At 41.7% G+C, this 19,142-nt stretch overlaps 1 protein-coding gene across 2 annotated transcripts in view; it reads right to left on the bottom strand.

The window, feature by feature from the left end:
• The window catches only part of TMEM132B (transmembrane protein 132B), a 182,796-nt gene that overhangs the window by 33,786 nt on the left and 129,868 nt on the right, over window positions 1-19,142 (bottom strand). For both annotated transcript variants that reach the window (XM_048963875.1, XM_048963874.1), the window contains exon 5: window positions 1,647-1,790. In XM_048963875.1, coding sequence (XP_048819832.1) covers window positions 1,647-1,790 — 144 coding nt within the window. The remainder of the gene's footprint in view (window positions 1-1,646; window positions 1,791-19,142) is intronic.

Genomic DNA, 19,142 nt, shown 5'->3' with positions numbered 1-19,142 from the left:
GTGTTTTGGAACAAATCTATTTCCACCTAGAAATACAACTCATTTTTAAAAGCTGGAAAAGATGATGGTCAAAGGGCAACAGCTTTGCTTTCTTGAAATCCAGGAAATCCAGGAAAGCAACTGGCAATCATGTCTCCGCTCAAAGGGATCACGTCAAGCTTTAAGTAGTTGCCAGCTTCAGTGGACCTTTTAAATTCAGGAACCAGAACAACTTCATAGCCAGCTTTGACAGGACATCCATACGGTCAACTGCTGATTGAACTAAATGGACTTTAAACAAGCAGCGCTTTGAAATAATGGAAGGGGAGTTCTTTCGCTCATCTTTTTGTATCTGGTTCTGTCCCATATTTTCTCATAGTGAGTCCTAGAAATCCAATAAACTCAACAGAAATAGAAGTCCACACATCATCTTTTATATCATTTTATCGTTTTATCTTATATATCGTTTTCTGAAGTGCAAAGAGGAGAAGCCTGAGCAATATGTTGATGATATATAACTTGGTGCCTGTGTTTATAACACGAACACTTCATTGTCAACTGATAAATAATAGCCACAATTAGAGACAACTAGCTGCATAGGACACAGCAAAAAAAAAGAACAGCAAAATGTATCAAAATAAATTGTTCCTTTGAGAATTAAGTCAGTTATAAACAAAGACAGTCATTTACATTCTTTTTGGTAAGAGCTTTCATGGAAATTTGGTTACTAGAAAAACAAAATGTGATTTTTCTTTCCCCATCCAACATACAGCGAGAGCTCAGGACAGAGATTTGAGAAGCTGAAGGTAAACATCACTTTCATGAAGAGTCACTTTCATAACAAAGGAGTATTACACTGATTTCCTCTGCAGAATGCTTTGAGGTTTGGAAAGTGCCAGACATCACACTCTGAGGATCCAACTGCACATATGCCTTTTCTCACTAACTTCATTCTTAATTATGAATAATTTGCCTTTGTGATAAATAGACATAAATGTACATGAAAAAGGTTGAAAGAAAGTAGAGTTAGCCTGACTGAGGCTTTTGCCCAAACCCACAGCATCTTTCCTAGGGCTACCTAGGATCAAGTGAATGTCATCTCTCATGTGAGAGTCTCCAAAACAGGACAGCCCTGTAAGCAGTTTAACTGCATAGGAATTTCTTTCTTGTTGGAATTAAAATGCAATTTAAATGTTGTTTGTTTGTCTTAGAGGATATCATTTCTTCCCAGTATTGGTAATGAGCTCATTCGGTGTGTCAAAAATAGGAATTGTATTTAATAATGGATGCAGAAAACCCACACAAGAATAAAGATTCCTGCACAACAAACTGACTTTTCCCAAGAAGGATGTATCAGACAACACATTCTTTCTTGCTAGCTCTGTCCAGCAGCAAAGACCAGAAACACGTTTTCAGCATCCCTCACCCTCTCCCACACCTTATGGAAAGCACCAGCACAAATGGCTCCATGTCAGTCTACAGAAATGTGCTAATCCTGCATAACCTCTGGAGTCCTTATTGCACAGTGGAAGCCACCCACAAGTGGCTATGACTATAAAAACCATGCAAAATCCCAAATGTGGGCTAGGTCCCGGTATACTGGTGGTGGAGAAGGCAACAGAAAAAACTTGCGATTCCCTCGCGCTCATCTCACGTGGGCGCCTTACCTTTATGACGTCTTCATCAGCTGATTTGCACTCAGTGGACTCTGACACATCGACCACCGACCCATCCTCCTGCACTGCAACAACCTTGACTGGAACTGACACCGTTTTGCCCGTCAGGATGGCCGTGTTAAGGACTTCCGTGTCCTGTATGCACACACACACAATTATGGGACAGGCATTAGAGAAGCAAAAGGCACAGAACACTGCAGAGATCAGACCACAGAACCAAAACCTTCTTTCGGACAGAAAGGGGAGTGACACTTCCTTGCACACAGCCTGTGAGCTCCCTGCAATCAACACTGTCACAATTTTCCAGGCCAAGATTTGTGTCTGGACCACCAAGTTCTGGTCTGACAGACATACAGATTTATTCTTTCTGAGCCCATTTACAGGTTTGGCTGTTATGGAAATGAACTCCATAACGCAACCATGCGCGAAGGCACATCTGTGGGTTGGCAGAACCTCAGCATGTTTCAAGCACCATCTCCAGGGGTGTCAGCGGCTCAGCCCACCCTTATGTCCCAAATCATGCCCTGGGTATAGGAGGCAATTGCCAAGCACTACAGCAACAGTATTTCTTTCATGCTGGTTCAGCCAACAGTTGAGCCAGTTGTCCCTTTTCTGGACATAAATATATGATTAGAAAAACCACTCATGAGGCATGCTATTACCAACTAAGCAGTGTCACATACAATTTTTCTAATCTTTCCCCATCAAAATCCCACCTGGAGACGTTTTACCACATTTCTCTCTAATCCTGACGAATTCACAGCACTGGCACTTTAATGACTGCATTAACACAGCCTTCCTCGGCATCTCAGTGTGGCTGCAGTTTGATTAATTGTGCCAAGTGAGTTGCCCAGAGGACCCTGCCTTGCGTAAGCAGAGCAGACGGGAGGGGAACAGCTCTGATGGAGGCCTGCAGAGGAACACGTCTCTTCTTAAGCACTGCTCACTGCAGGCCCAAAGCTTCACACCACCTCTGCATCCGTAGAGATTCAGCTCAGCCTTCTAGAGAAGCCTTCAAGAGGAAATACTGCTTTAAATCCATCTGCTGCTCATTTTTCAAATTCCATAAAACTAATTGCTTGCCAGTTGGGGGGAAAAAAAAAAGTTGCTTCCAACTAATCTAACTTTAAATTCCATTATTTGAATTGGTGGAAGAATAAACAGATTTTAGTGGAAAATCTGATGGCAACTTGCATAGGAAAATATATTCACTATCATTTACTTCTGTCTGCTAGCTAGATTGATGGAAAATAATGGGCATTGACCACCAGCTAAGGACAGCTGGAGAAGTCCAATAAATACTTGCAACTAAGATATATTATTAATCAATATTCGGAAAGTTCTACAAAAAGCACCCTGAATTAAATGAGTAGAAGTACTAATAATACTGGTGCCAGCTAACTAATATAGTCTAGTAGAGCTTTATGGGCAGTCATGTTCCAGAAAGGCACTTAAACGTGTACTCCAGTCCATTTCTGTTCAAAACAGCACTAAAAGTATGTGGCTCAACTTGACACTTAGACTTCTCTGTGATTTAAGCACATGTGTAAGTGCTGTCCTGAATAGAGATGCTTTTCTGAATTACACCTCATGAAATAAATACAATCCTCTTTGTCCTGCTCTCTGCCAGGCACCGGCCAGATGTTTCACACAGTAAATGACTGGGTTTTGTTTATGCTGAACGGGATCATTTATCACCAGCTGCCACCCATGACAGAGGGACACCAGCAAACAGAGATGTGAAAGAATAAAAGTGTGAAAGAACAAGTGGAGAACCTTTAGAAAGACTGAGGCTCCAACAAAACTAAGAAAATTCACTGCTCTGTGAGAACAGTTAGCTGCAGCACGGGTGGAAGGGGGTTGTGTAAACCAGGTGAAGATGAGCGGAGGATGCTTGACGCGCAAATACATCAGAGGTAGGCAGATGGCACCAAACCAATGGCAAATACGTCTCCACCATCAATTTGATATAAACGTGCTGAGTACGTGATGTGGACATGGTGTTTTTGCATCCTGGTTTGTCAGCAGGACACTTCTAAGGTGCTCCTCAACAACCGCCTTCAGTGCATCAGGAGAAGCAGTATTCTTGCCAAGGTCACGGGCAGTGCACGTGTGCCTAATTGTGCTTCCAAACCCCCTATTCTTAGCACAGCTCCATAGCTCCTACATGTCAGGGGCAGGCAGCACTCACAGTCCAATCCAAAGCCCTACTGAACAACAGATGAAAGATTTCTTCTGACTTCAGTGGACTTGGAATCAGGTTCTCAGCAGAGCTAGCTGCTTTGCTTCTGCACCGTTTGTTGTATCACCCAACTGCTGACTGTCCATGTGACGACAGCCAAACAACCTCTAGTCTAACTAGAGAGCTAACTAGTAAGAGCTGCTCAGTTTCCAAGCTGAAGTCACACTTTGATGTTCTGAAGGATAATGCAGAAAGATTTACATTCTTCTGTGAACTCAGTGTGAGAGAAAAGGGCTCAGAAGTGACACATTGCCACTCCTCCATTGGTAGGTGCACTGCAATATGCTCACCTCTCTCTTGACACAGCACTGTCCCGAACCTCCCTTCCATCCCAGTAAGTGCAGATACCTATCCACAGTGCTAATTAGCTGGTGCTGCTTCACAGAGCTGCACTTCACTCGTAAGCAATTCTACCACAGAAATCAATGTTTCAGGTGCCTGGTGCCTGCATCGGGTGTTACAATAGCATAATAGGCCGTGTAAAGACCTTTTTAAGAGCTGGCTATTTATAGACTGACAGAACGTGTTTCCTCTGAGGAAGAAATATGAAGGCAGAACTGAACTAATTGACTGTCTGTTAGATTTATAAGCAGAACTCTTTTTTCTTTTTATTTGCATCTTCAGTAGATTCTGTTAGGTTTGTCTTCTATTTCCACAGCAAGGTTTTCTGCAGAAAGGACTGTCACTGCGTGTAAAACAACTCTGCTGGTTACTGTCAACATCACTGAGCTCTAGAGAGAGGTAATAACACTGGTTTACATGGGCAGGTCCCACAGCATCCCCAGACATCTGGAGCACCACCCAGGGACCAGCGCCAGCCTCTCACCTCCAACTCCTTGCAGCTTCCAGGTGAAAGATGGAGTCCTTTCCTACTTCCTCTGCCATGGGTTTATGATGGGATCTTGACCAAGATCTGGAATTTAAGCAGCTGGGGCAGAAACTAGACATTCGCGTTGCAGCACTATCCTTGAATAACAATTATGTGTGTGTTTATCTCCATTCCTTCTCTGTACCTGAATGCATTAGTACTTCAGCAGAACTCTTCTTAATTACAACTGTAACCTGCTAATAGCGTTTCTTTGTTGTCTGAAGGAATCTACTTCTTATCCAGCCTAGGCTAAATTAAAATTTAATACAACATCAGGTCGCAACAGAACTAGGAAGCAAATGACAGCTGTTTAATTAAAACCTAAAGCTGATTAGATGGCACTACTGAGAGAAATACTCAAGAGGAAGAGTAGAAAACTACTGAAACTCAAGGCCAGGATAATGGCTTTATTTAAATATAAATAAACCCTGCACACAGCCTTGGTAAACGTTTGACAACTCATTGCTTTGGACAAATAGGGGAGAAATGTGAATGGGAGAGGCATCAAGAGCCACAGCAGGCTGTTACTGGGGATGTGAATAGGAGTAGGGATCCCTGAGGAACTCCAGGCACTGAGGTCTGATATTTAGGCTTTAAACAATGCCACGTTGACCTAAATCCTCACCAGCTCACTCACCCAACCAGTGCAAGCCAAGAAGATAGTGATGTATCACACAAGGAACCATCTCAGGGGCCTTATTACTCAAACCCCAGCCTAGGACCACCAGCACACCTTTCCTGCCCTTCTCCTTTCCACAGAAACCCTGCACTGACCCAATTTACTGTAACAGACATCATCCTAGTGATTAATATACAAGCTGGATGTGCTTTTTCAGAGGTTAACCAAACACGCTACAGTACAGCAAACCCAATAAACACTCAATTGTAAATCAGGAGGGAAACCTAAAGCCAACCCTATTCCACTGACAAATGTTACAGCTAAATGCCTTTTGGCATTTAGTTGAAATGACTGTCTTTAGTGAGGAAGGCATAGACCCGAAACATTTGTCTGCAGAATTGCATTGCTTCGTTATTATTTTTTCCCCAGAGTGTACCTCATAAAAATTCATTTGTAACATTGGAAAGAATCTTTAGGAACCAGTTCTCCTGCCTGGAAATGGCATCTCTTAGAAAATGGAAATTATAGGGCAGGTTGTGATGTGTGGGCCGGGCCAGGAGATTTTTTTTTTAATATTTGATAAATTATTCAGCACCTTTTTCTTCAGATCAAAGAGCAAAGCAGTATAAGCCCATTAAGCAAGCTTAATATATAAATTAGATGCTTTGCTGAAATTATTATAATCCAAAGCAATTCTGTACTTTTTGCTCTCATAGCTGACTACTGTTTTAGATTTCCAATACATATTAATGAAGTCAGGTTGCTGGAAAGCTATTTCTGTGTACCACCATTAGATCAGGTAAGATTTACCATTTTGCAACCCACTGGTGAGAACAAACAACTAAGATTGTGTTTATTAAACGCATAAACAATCTTTGCAAAGAGCTCACATTGTTCTTTAACATTTTTCCTCCCTACTTTTACACAGCCAGTCCACATCACACATGGAACCAGGCCCACAGCAATGCAGGTGGTTTTGGTGGTCGGTGCTGCTGAATGTCCTCAATGAAGAGCTGAACAGTGCTAATTTCTCATCCTGCAAATTTCACTTGTGGATTCACCTGCAAAATCACCCGCTTGCCAGCTTTTCAGGTGTCACAGCTACACACAAGTCCTTCAATGGGCTGATGGCTGACTAGATGATCTTAGTGGTCTTTCCAACCTTAATGACTATGATCCTGTGATTCCACCCCACCAAGCCACACCTGCTGCTTGAAGCTCATCCCCATTCCCCTCCAACTCCCTGTCTCCAGCTGTTCCCTCATTTCAGCTTTTATGCAGTATATTACTATCAGGAGTCATCAGTTATGGCAGATGGTAAATCACAAATGCTGCTGTCAGAGTTAAAGGTCATCCTTTACCTCCTTTTGTTTACCTGCAAAATAGCTTTACTTCATATTGGGATCCCCAAGGAAGAATAGGCAGGTGTATACATTCTGCAGGGGAAATTAATTAATGGAGATTGAACCACACAGAGCAGTTCTTAATCACTGATTCTTTGGGAACAATGTAAGCAGCAACTATTAGCCTAATTGAATATTATTCTGGATGCATATTACAGTGCAGGCTGCAAAAACAATTTGCTACAGCACAAAAAAAGCATGATACAGATTCCAAAGCGGAATCTCATTCTATAGCTTGTCCTTTTGTCACAGATACACTGAAGGAAGCTCTTATCTTGGCAGAGTGTACCTAGCAAACGTGATCAGACATTGGAAACTCTGCCTTGGGAGTTTGCAACAACTGAAGTTGAGATTTATGCCATTTCCGTGTTGGTTTTTTTTTTTATGATGGAAATTCAGCTCATTTAGAGGTTTATGTAGGATGAATAAGCAAAAGCTGCTGCTGAAGGTGAAACCTGATTAGAAGCAGACACTGTCATATCTAGGACCTGAGGCAGTTTTGTTTCATTTTTTTTCATAACTCAGAACAGATCTGCCCCCATTAAGCAAAGGTTCAGAATGCAGCCTGGTGCACTTGGCAGAAGTAATTGCAACCTGTCAGGCAGTCTCCACTGGCTCAGCTAAGTACCAGTGCCTTCTACATCAGCAACAGACCTTTCACGGGACGGGCTCCTGCTATTTCCTTCAGCCCATTATGTCCCAGCAGACTCTATTCTCCAAACCTATGTTAAACATCATGACACCATCACTCCGAAGCACATGCCTGAAGCAGCAGGAATGGGAAATTCTTACAGCTGAAGAGCAGCTATCACACATCTGATTTTAGTTGTTTGCACAGAGAATACAGACTCCAAGAGCTCCTGGCTTGCATTTCTGGCCTTTTTTAGCATGCTATGAAATAAAGGACCTAATGTCAGCCTAAAAATATTATGGTAAACTCTGCCAATTGCCCACACTGGAATCTGCACTATGTTTAACAATCTGCAACACACCTGAGCATTCATCTGATAGATCTGTGCCAGTTGTTCTCAACAGAATATCATAGATCACTTCATGCTGTTGGTGTTTCTTTTATTCCAGACAAACAAGACCATATTCCGTTGTTTAATAAAAGTATGGGCCACCTCCATTTGAAATTAAATTATATCTCCCTGACCTCAGGAGGACTGCAAGTGGGTAGAGCTGTCTGCTGCAATGACGTATGCTTCCATATGAAGAAATAATTCTTTTTAGATGACCACAAAACAGTCACCTGAGAATTTGTCAAAGGCTTCTTGCACTGACGAATCTAGGGAGGCCGTGTTTTGTCTAGTTTATGAAATGTAACTTGGATCCACCTGAGTATCAGCAGTCATCAAAGATAAATTCTCCTAATCAACATGAAATTTTGTTTCTCTATCTTTGTCCCACCAGTTTTAGAGCATTTAACAACATTCCTGGTAACCATTTCTAGAATTTCTTTTCTACTCATCATAATTTCGGCTGGATCGGGCTGCAAGAAGGGCTGGGTTTTTTTGTTTGTTTGTTTGCTTTGTTTTCTTTTTTGAGGAAATTCTATGCTATGGGAGCAATGGAAAAGTTGGCAACTCACCAGCTTGAAAAGGCTTCAGTTTCACAAGTGCAAAACTACAGACACTGAAACATAAGGTTGCGTATCACGTGAGTTTACTGCTGCAATCTGTGTGCTCATCATCTACCATGAGCACTACCTGGGCAGAAATCCACATCCTTCTGTAATAACAGCTGCTTAATGCTATAGCAGAGTGCACAAATTAATTACGGCGTGTCTCCATGACTTCCAAACATCCTGCAGGAGCATCCTCTTAAGGAAGGAGCATGGCTCTTTCTCCCTTGGCACACATTAGGCCATTCACACAATGGCTGTGGCATAACAATACTCGTTTATGAGCAAAACAAAGTATGTGGGAAAGCAGCTGTGACATAGAATCATTGAATTGCTCAGGTTGGAAAAGTCTTTCAAGATCATCAAGTCCAACCTTAACCTAGCCATGCTACCCTAACTCTAACCTTAATGATTCTGTGATTATCCAAACAAGATTTTGGGGTTTTTTTTTCCATCATGACCAGATTGCTACACATACATACTTCACCTGTGGAAGTAATTCCATGGGCTTCCATCTGACGGCTCCCAGGATGTAACACCCACCAGCACAGCACAGCAGCAGTGCCATTCAGCAGACCATGCCAGCTCTCACTCACACAGCAATCCTCCCAGTGCCCACAGTGTGCCATTCCCTGCCTCAGCCACGTATCTCAGGACAGCATAAGTGACACTCTGGAAGTTTTCTCTCTCTCTGTTGCCTCTTAAAGGGCTCACATGTCTAGTTTAGCCTTGATGGCTAAAGGAGAGAACTCTATTCCCTCCTGTTTTCAATTACAAACAATCAGCATCTATACATTTCTGGTGTAAGACAACATTAGCAAGTACTTATGCCACTGCACGATTCCTAACTGTGACACAGACTTCTACAGCCATGCTTTTTATCTACTTCACTTCACAAAGCTGCCTACCACTGTATTCAGTGCAGCAAAAATACAAAGCAAGAGAACATGCCCATAGCCAGCCCAGGCAGCAGCCATTACTAAGGTTGCAAGCTCAGAGCTTTCTGGTGCTTCATTCCCTGATTGTGGGAGCATCCCACACTGTACACCCTGTGTCCTTGCACTGCCACTGCCCAAACAAGCTGCTCCTACTTTTTGCTTAAACAGAAACCACAGAAGATGCCTCCTGCTTGTGTTTAGAGCTGCCCATAAACTTTCTGGATGTGCCAAAGATAATGAGGCAAAACCCAAGAATGGTAAGAGAGCACCTGTGAGAGCGTTTGGGGGAAAAAAAAGAAAAAAAACCTGAAGTTAAAGAATGATTTTTTCAAATGACAACATCCATTTATTTGAGAGTTTGAGAGTCTTCTGGCTGGCCTATGGATCTCTGGAGGCTTTTCCTTCCTTCCTTCCCCTGCTGCTATGTGACTTGCATTTTTGCTCTTCATTTTTATTTTTCTATTTGTTCACCTTGTACCTCTTCAGAAGTGCTGTCAGATCCATCCTGCCTCTATGTCTGATTACTTCTTTTTCTGCTCAACTTTATAAAGAACGACCTCTGCTTTATTCAAGTTCAGAACAAAATCCCATTTTTTATCTTTCATGATTGAATTTCGCAGCACAGCGTCTGTATTTGCTGCAGAATAGGACAATATCATCTGTGTATCACGAGAGTTGAGCCACTGCTTTCAGAACCACGGTGTTCTTCCAGAGTCCATCAGCTCTGGGGACACACAGACCCTCAAACTGAAGAACTTCTGAGTAAAGACTGGATTCTGTTCCTGACTAGACTGGTGCAAGAGAGCAATTACAGCAAAGACCATGGAATTACACAAATGTAAAAGTCCTGTGAAATCAGCATCAAACTATTTAATCTTTCATCTTTTCCCATACGGCCTTCATCTGTTCTAAAAATTACATTCTGAATGTTTAATTCTAGTTACTCCTTATAGCATCTTATCCTTCAACAACACTTTAAAAACAGCTCTGAGCTTTGCAAGGGACAACAAGATGGTTATCTCCATTTTACAGGTCAAATAATGAGGCAGGAAAATCCCACCAGGCCAATGACACAATGAGAAACTGAATCCCCATTTCCCATGTCCTAGATCCATGCCTTTCCTGCAAGATTACACTCAAACCTGCTGCTGTTCTGCACAGTTTAAATACCAATTCTCTCATCTTTCCTACCAAATGGCCTTTTTGCTGTAAATGCTGAGCATGCAACATCTCAAACAGTTAATTTATTGGTTGGTTAACTGAAATTCAGCTGTGCAGCAAAACAAATGCCAGTGATTGTAAAGAAATACAGAAGGCCACAAATAAAACGACCAGTAACAGATGCAAGGAAAGAAAGACTGTCTTACTTGCTGCCTTTCCTAAGTGGAAAATGATAGCAGCATACTACCATGTATTCTAATGCAGTAGATGACTACATGCACTCAAGAGAAAAGAATACCTCTTAATTTGAAACTACTGCAGAATGTTCCATTTAAAGAGGGCTTCTGATGCCATCCCACAGGTGGTTTGAAATGGGGCAAGACAATAAGAAGACAAGGGGGATGACATTAATGCTTCTCAGGAACAGGAATAGAAGGTGACAGTATTATTGGTTTTTGATAGAAGCATTCTGTAAGCAGACAAAGGTCTTCACTTGTGATTCTGTGAAAGCAAGCACGTATCAAAATCACAGCATGTTTCTTTGATAAAGAATTTTTAACAGTGGTTCCTTGTCCTTACCTCTGTGCCAAACTCAGTTCAAGTAGAGACTCCAAAGTAACATTAAAACGTTTAGTTTTAAAATGTCTGCAAACTGCACAAAGTAGTGGCTGCTTTGGTTCCCTGTCCCAACAAAAAGCACTGAATGATAGGAAGAAGATGAAAAAATATCTTCTATCTTTGCTTGCAAAGCATTATCTTCATAATTAGCCTTTAAAGCATTAAGGCATTATTCAATTCAAACTTTACAATTATTTCTTTAAAACCTGCTACATTATGAATAATGGAAAAAACACCAATCTTCCAGAAAGACAAGCTAGGTACAGTAAGTGAGTAAAAAGAGAATTACTCACTTCACGTTAAAGAACTCATCGACAAGAACTTTCATGGAGGAGGAGAATGTCTCCCATTTGCTGCCATTTTACTTACCATGAAATAACTATACAGCCCAGCTCACTGGCGAGGAGAAAATAGATCGTCATCACTGGACTGTTCAAAGAGAATTAATAGTTGCCATTTTCATCCATTAAGGAAATTTATCTTCCTCAAAACTGGCTGTGTCAACTATTCATTCCTTCCTTTCTCTCTAAAAGTGGGCAAATTTCCAAATGACAGTACATGTATTTCTTCTTTTGCAGTATGAATTTCAAATTGTTTACCGTTGTGAGGTAGGAAGAAGGCCAGGTGTAATACCCTATTCTTTCTTGTACTGAAGCTGATGGGGTCCTCTTGCTATATAGTCATTGCTCCTGCTACAGGGACAGACCAGTACAAAAGAATATGCTTTTTACAGAAGATGGAGCTTAAGAAAAGATACGGTTCTGTGGCATTTTGACACATCATTTTAGTGAAGGAATGACAGGGAGAGAGTGTTGCATTTCGAGGTCTTTGTAAATGTACCACAGAATTCCAGATCAGAAGTGCTCTCACTTGAAAGCACCCCTATACATTTACGGCTTCGAAAGGAGCAAGGGCTCCTTACTTTCCATTTCTTGTTATGCTGGCTTTTTCTCCTCTCTTTCTTACACCACGCATTATTCAGCCCTCCCTGATGGCAGCTGACCTCCTCAGTGCTTGAGATGGGCTCACAGGGCACTGGTAGGGGCCAGTGCTTCCCACAGGTGGAAAGAAAATGAAAGAAAATGCCCTTTTCCCCCCCACTTTCCAGTAGTCCTTAAGTCCCACTGTAATCACCACCTGTGCTACAATTCTCTGAGAGCCAGCACTGCAAATCTGCTTTCAAAGTATTCCTTTAAAATGGCAGAGCCTTAGATACAGTGAATGGTAACCCATCATTCAAAGAACCAACTTCTTGCATCTGTTTGCAGAACCTCAGTGGGGGCATTCACCTACAAGAGCTGAACCTCTGACAGCGAGGAACAAGAAAGAAAAGAAAAATAAACAGAGCACAGTGTCTCATTTAGTAATTTCAGATTTCCTTGGCAGTGGGAATCTTCTGAAGATGGATAAACTGGATCTGGAAACAAAAGCTGTTTCAATAAATCTTTGAGGTTTTTTTTTTTTGCTATGCTGCAATATCATCACTTTCCAAAAGGCCATTAATTACTGCCAGAAGGCATCTTACCACAAAACACAGAAAAAGACAGTCAACAGCTTCACTCCACATTCTCATGCTTCACTGCAAGCCAGCTTTGAGTAACAAAGGTTTGTTCTCATGGCCAATACAGCACAAGGTGGCTAACTAAAGCCATTCTTCTAAGATCAGCAGCCAACACAAACGCATTTTCCTGCATTGTTTCATTTTTTCTTGTTGAATGACACTGACTTTAACAAACTGTCCAAAGGTTGTGCGTTCTTAAATGAAGCAATACCTGGCACTTTAAAATTCTTCTTCTTCATTATCAGATGTAATTGTGTAAGCTGTTGATTTAGTTTTGGATCTTTCCCTCAATAATCTTGTAATTCAACTGTGGTATGCACATCCACTGCAATGTGACAAAATCTATTACAGAGAACAACCCAGAATGAAACTGCAGCCCTATTTCTTCCTAATGAGAAGCTGAGACGGGAGAGGAAGATGAGGTGAGCTTGCTCTGAGCAAGTCACAGAGGGCTGGAAGCAGGCTGACTCAGCCTTGGCCACATGAAGCAGGAGCCTGTCCCAGCTGCCACCCAGCAGCTCCTTCTGCAGGCTTTACAATCCATTCAGCACGGCTGTGCATAGCTCTTGCAGCCTGTGTTTCCTCAGCTTTTACAATATATTCTTCCCGCTTATTCAATATGGTCTCTTGAGGAAAACAAAGCCAGAAACCCTACATTTCATTAAAAAAAAAAAAAACTGACACGAAATGTGGACGGGGATATGAGAAGTAAAGATTTTGCTATTTTTACATGAGCGGTGATATTTAGAAAGGTTGGAAGCGATGTTTAGGTTTTACCTATTTCTGGTCACACGGATTGCCCGTGGATTTTTTCTGAGAATGTCTATCTGCAAATTGATGGTACTGAACACGTAGAAAATGTGCTGGGTTCCAAGACTTCATTCACAAAGCATTGCTAGTGATTCTGATTAACCATATCCTGTCCTGAAACTACCATAATCTGGCTGCTGAGATTAGCTCCTATGTTACCAACTTGCATTTCATGAGAGCCAGGGTCAGACTGAAGACAGCTTTTCCACGCACAGGTTTTCCAGCACACATTTTGGTGCTGACTAGTAAAGCTTTGTATTTATCATTCTGTCCACATGCCCACAAAGAGTGCCATGAGCATTACTATAAATTGAAGGGAAAAAAAAAGGACACGGTGATTAACGAAGCAGATTAACCTCCAAAACACTCGGACAGCTGTTTCGACATACTGAATCTTGGAGGCCAATATGCTGAAACAGCTGTTCTTATACACAAGGCAAACTTCTCTGTGTTGTTTTTCGAAGTGTATCCTCTAGGTCTGTTTCAGATCTCAGTGACTTCAATGCACATCTGGAGCACTGTCAACATTTTTGAGTTTTTATCCTTCTTTTTCCCCCCATGTTCTTAGCAATTTCACCAGTGTCAACTCATTCATTCAGCAGGATGCTCAATGACAAAGTCAAGCGGCTTCCCAACATCTTACCAGGGACCTGCACTCTCAGGCTGCTGCCTGCCATAAGCAAGACGTTACGGAATGGATGAATGAATGCCATCATTTTTGCATGTAGCTTTATAAGAGCACAAAGTTCTTTGAATGGAAAGCATGCTATGGTTTGTGATGCTTTCTCCCTTTGTTTCCAAGGCAACCCAATAGACACACGCAAACACACACATGCATGCTAATACCCTTCATCATGTGAGAGATTTCTTCATTTTTCAATGAAGAAACAGCTCCAGCAACAGGGAACGCCTGAGCCAAACTTCTCACACAGTGACACACATCAGGGAAGCATTCAAGAAACTTTTCCTTGTCACTGTATGCTTAGACAGTTTGTTGCATCCCTCTGCTTTCTACAAGGCAGTGCTTTCAGGCAAGCTCTGCCAAAGACAAGGTAAGACCCAGGAGGTTTGGTTTGCACACGGATGACACAATTTCCTCCTAAGAGAAGGAAGCTGATGACCATGGAGGCAGTTGGTCCTATGGAAGGTCCTACAGCCTCGGGAAGCCCCGCAGGAGCTGAGTGCAGAAGTTGCACTGACACTTGGCACCCAGACACAGCCGTGTCTGTCTGTGCTTCTAAATGAAACTCATTTCAGAAAAGCAAGGTCTAGGCACAAAAATGATTTGTCATGCTCAGCACTCCATGCTAAATCACTTTTATACCCTCTGATTCTCAGTTGTAATCCTCTTTGGAATTTGCTTAATTGCTGGGCTTTTAAGAGCTGGAGGTCAGATACAGACACTGAGTAACAAGTAAAAAAACGTCAAAGGCAAAGCGAGAGCCTCACAAATTCTGCTGTTTAGCTGAGAACTGAGATGTGACAAAGAGGAGAGGCAGCTGGAAATTGCAAGAGATGTTTTGAAAGAAGCACTTTGAATCATTGTTCTGTTATTGTTGTTTCCATCTATCTGATTTTATCCTCTGCATAACAAAAAGCCCTGCTGATTGCTTTACTGCCTGGGGTTTTGTGCTTGTCCTTCCCACTCGGAATGTCAGTGCAATGCAGGTTTACAGAAACAAGTCAGACTTTGGCCCAGAGTTGGCCCTGGCCTATCTAAATATGATGTTAACCACAACAGGACACAAACCTGCTCTGTCTTTAGGGGTCAAGTGCCATTTCCATATAAAAAACCTTGCTGTCAACATGGCAGGAGTATTTGGAGTTGCATTATGTTGCACTTCTCGTTTACAAATAATTCTTTTAAAAGTGCAAAGTGCTTTTTACTAAGAGCCATCAGTAACTTCAACAGGGGCTGCACTAAGAAAACAGTTTATGGATACAATTTGCTTAATTCATGCACTCACTAATTTTTCAAGATTGCTACTATTAAGTTGCGCACCATGTAGCCTTAATGATTTTATGTTACATTTTATATTACATGCTTCTATTTATAAATGGTTTATAAGAGACTAATCAATATTTAATAGGCACTTCAAGTGTGCAGAAGACATGAGTAGCATGCGTTAGCAAAGGTTATGGGCAAGTCAGTAGAGGGTCATAAACACCTATAAGCTATGGCTCATAAGTAGCTCATTGGGTCATTTGGATTTTGTAGCAATTATCCAGTTAATTTTAAAAGTATTAATAACTATTTGTAAACTGTTTGTAAGTGGAGTCCTATTAAAAGGAGGCAGTTCCATGACCTGTCCTGCCTACAAGCATTAGAGGGAAATACGTAGGTTTGTTTTTCCATGCCACGCTCTTCCTGTAAGCTCAAACTAATGCTTGTTTCCAGTGCAAACAAGTTACAGCATCATTCTGGGATTTGGGCATTTTATCATACATCCTTAGGGTTAAATTCTGCTTGAAGATGCATAAATTTAAGTCTCACAGGAGCCACTGGAGCTGCTGGCTGTGCATATGTGCGTGTAGGAGGATAGAACTCAGCCCTTTTATTTACAGTACCATTAATTAAATTACTGCAATTAGATATCAAATCAAATTGCAGTAAGGTAGCACTAAGAACCACAGCTTGTATGAGGGTTGATGAAAACACATGGTTTTTAATGTGCCACTCTATAAACCATGCCCCAAAGGATATTGCTTGAAGTAACACACATGAAAATAAAACTTCATGCAAATACTTTTTAATGATGTCCCAGTTTTTGTTATCGTATCCAATCATTCATGTGGGCTTCCTGCTCTTGTTTTCTTAAAGGCGAAATAAATAAGTAAGAAATGGAAGAGCTCTGATCAAATGGAAGAGTTTCTGATCAACTCAGAGCAATTGACAGCGTGCCACGAAATTAACCTGCAGTTAGTCCAGGGCACATGCTCCAATAACAAATCTATCTGACTTTACGATTTTCTGATTGTGATTATAAAACTTACTGATTTTCTAATTTTCTGTGACTTTCTAATTAACTTCAATAATAATTGACATTTTTGCAAACAAGCCAAAGGATTAAAAGCAGAAAGTTTTCTCCCGTGCCAGCCTTGCCCTGCGCTACTGCTGAGTGCTGCTGACTCCTTAAGGAGTCGTACAACCACTCAGTGAAAAACCATCACTGAAACAGAAAAAAATATTACTATTATTGCATCACAGCCCTGGAAGACACTTGTTGTGCTCTGAATTTAATGGGGTTTTTTTTGAGAATTTGACAGCAGAATTTAAAAAGTTTGCTTCTCCACTGATCAAATCAAACAGAATTGTATGGGCCTCTATTTACTGCAGGAGAAAAACATTAAGGAGGTTCAATATTTATGGAGTATTTCATGGAAGATCACTAGAAAATTCCAATATAATTTCCCAATTAAAATCATCTGCTAGCTGTCATATCCATTAATATTATCTCAAGTCACTGTATACTGAAGCTATCCACACAACAGTGCTATGTGAACATCCATAGCTTAAAAATTAGTAATTACTGTCTAGACAATTCAGTTAGCTACAGCTGAGAGAATATAATGAATAATTTATTTGATGAATTTTTACATTCCTTTTCCTCCTTGTGAATTGTTCATGACCAGTTAGGACAACTTGAAAATGCACACATTGCTTAGAATTATTTTCAGCGAATAATTGTTAACCTGAATATCTTTCCACTGGATGGAACCATTTGAATTGCAGGTTTGATACTCACATTATGGTATACAGACCAGATTTGAACCAGAAACCCAGAAGTAAAAGGCTAAGCGACCACTGCAACTCCCTGCTCTGACAAGGAATTCAAAGGTATGTTTTTCCCTTTGAAATTCAATTTTAATTAGGTGAGCCTCCAAATGGAGGCTGAAACAATGAGCGTTTTAACTCTGCAGCAGATCAAATGCATTTTGACATCCATACAGTAAGGAAGAAATTGCACACTAATGAGAGCCTGAGATCAAATGCTCCGCATTGTCACCCCAACCTGAAGCAAGGTGAAGTGTTGGGCCGTTAACCCACGCCTGGCACCCTGTGCTGCTGCAGTTACTCAATGGCCCACGGTGCCTTCATATCAAACTCCAGCTCTTGTGGCCTCTCCTCTGGCAGGAATGGGGATGAATCATAGAATCATTAAGGCTGGAAACAACCACAAAGATCCCAAAGTCCAACCCCAGCCCACCCACCATGCCCACTGGCACATCCCTCAGTGCCACATCTCCACATTCTTCAACACCTCCAACTCCGCCACCTCTCTGTGCAGCCTGTGCCCATGCCTCCACACTCTGGGAAAATAAACATCACCTAAAATCCAGCCTGAACCTCTCCAGCACAGCATAAGGCCATCACCTCCCATCCCGTTCAATGAATGAAATGCTCTAAGCAGTCTGCAGTTTCTCAGGGACATTCTCTTCCTGCATAGAACACTGTTGAATCCCACTATCAGAAAGCGAGTGCACTTATCACCTCTTGAGTAACTTGGAACTTGTAACTCTGCTCCCCCAAGCACTGCTGGCCCCACTCCTGCTGTGGGCCAGTGCTGCCTTCTGCACCAGGCTCAAGTCTCCCAGTAGAGAACACAGTTTTACCTTCCAGCTCTATAGGAGGTGTAACTGTGAAACTGCTAAGCCAAGGTCTTCAGATCAGAGCAACACAGAAGATTATGAGGCTGTCTTATCTTCATAAAGCTGTAGCACAGCACTTTCAGTAAAGCTGAGGCACCTCTGGAAGAAATTTATTTAAGCACAATAGCTGCTTATAGGCTACCTTACAACTCCTACCACTCCCTGATTGCTGCTCTGCTCCATCGTTACAATGCTGTTTTAATTGAGTTTAAAAAAAAAAACAGAAATTACATTTAAAACAATTAACAAACCCAACTGATACTGGGGCCACAGAAAGCAGAAGGAAGCAGATGGAGGTCAGTGCCAGCCCTGAACAGGAGCTAAGTACAAATGCTTAAAAAGAGAAGCTTTCCATGCAGCAGTGTGTGCACAAGAAGTATGGCATTGTGTCTGTCTGGCAAGCACGTGGGTGCTTAACTATAGAACTGTATGTATCACTCACACATAACACACCATCAGTACATGCAGAAGGGACCCAGTTCACTGTACATCTCACTAACACAGGCTGACAATTAAACAGTCCTACCAGGACTTGCTCTCCAGCTAGCAGAACAGTTAACAAACAAACATAATTTTGTTCATGTGTGCCCATTACACTCATGTGCTGATTTAATTAACAATAATTTCAGCATCTCTGAGATTTCTTCTCTGTTTTACAAATGATGCTGTTTTGATGAGGGCTGTAGTTCAAATTACTGGCCAATCCACTGCAGCCCAAGACTGGAATGCTACATTAATTGGCAGTAAAACCAAAATGAGCACTCTGGAAAAAGTTATTGATGAGCCAAATTATTGGGTAATTGCTAAGGAACAAGAGGAGTCTCGTTTTAGGCAGACAACATAGAAGCTTTGGAGCTCCCCTCAGCAAAGTGTTGTTCCTGTTTTGAGTCTGCTCACGTGCTCTCAAAACTCAGTGCAGGTTGGCTTGTGACTTTCCTCTTGCAATCGCTCTGCCAAAGGCTCCCCACGTCCCCAGCAGCCTGCCCAAGGACC

This window comes from Lagopus muta, chromosome 17 (assembly GCF_023343835.1).
Source record: "Lagopus muta isolate bLagMut1 chromosome 17, bLagMut1 primary, whole genome shotgun sequence".
Lineage (NCBI taxonomy): Eukaryota > Metazoa > Chordata > Aves > Galliformes > Phasianidae > Lagopus > Lagopus muta.
Note: the sequence above shows the minus strand (reverse complement) of the source record. Positions and strands in the feature narration are given on the sequence as shown.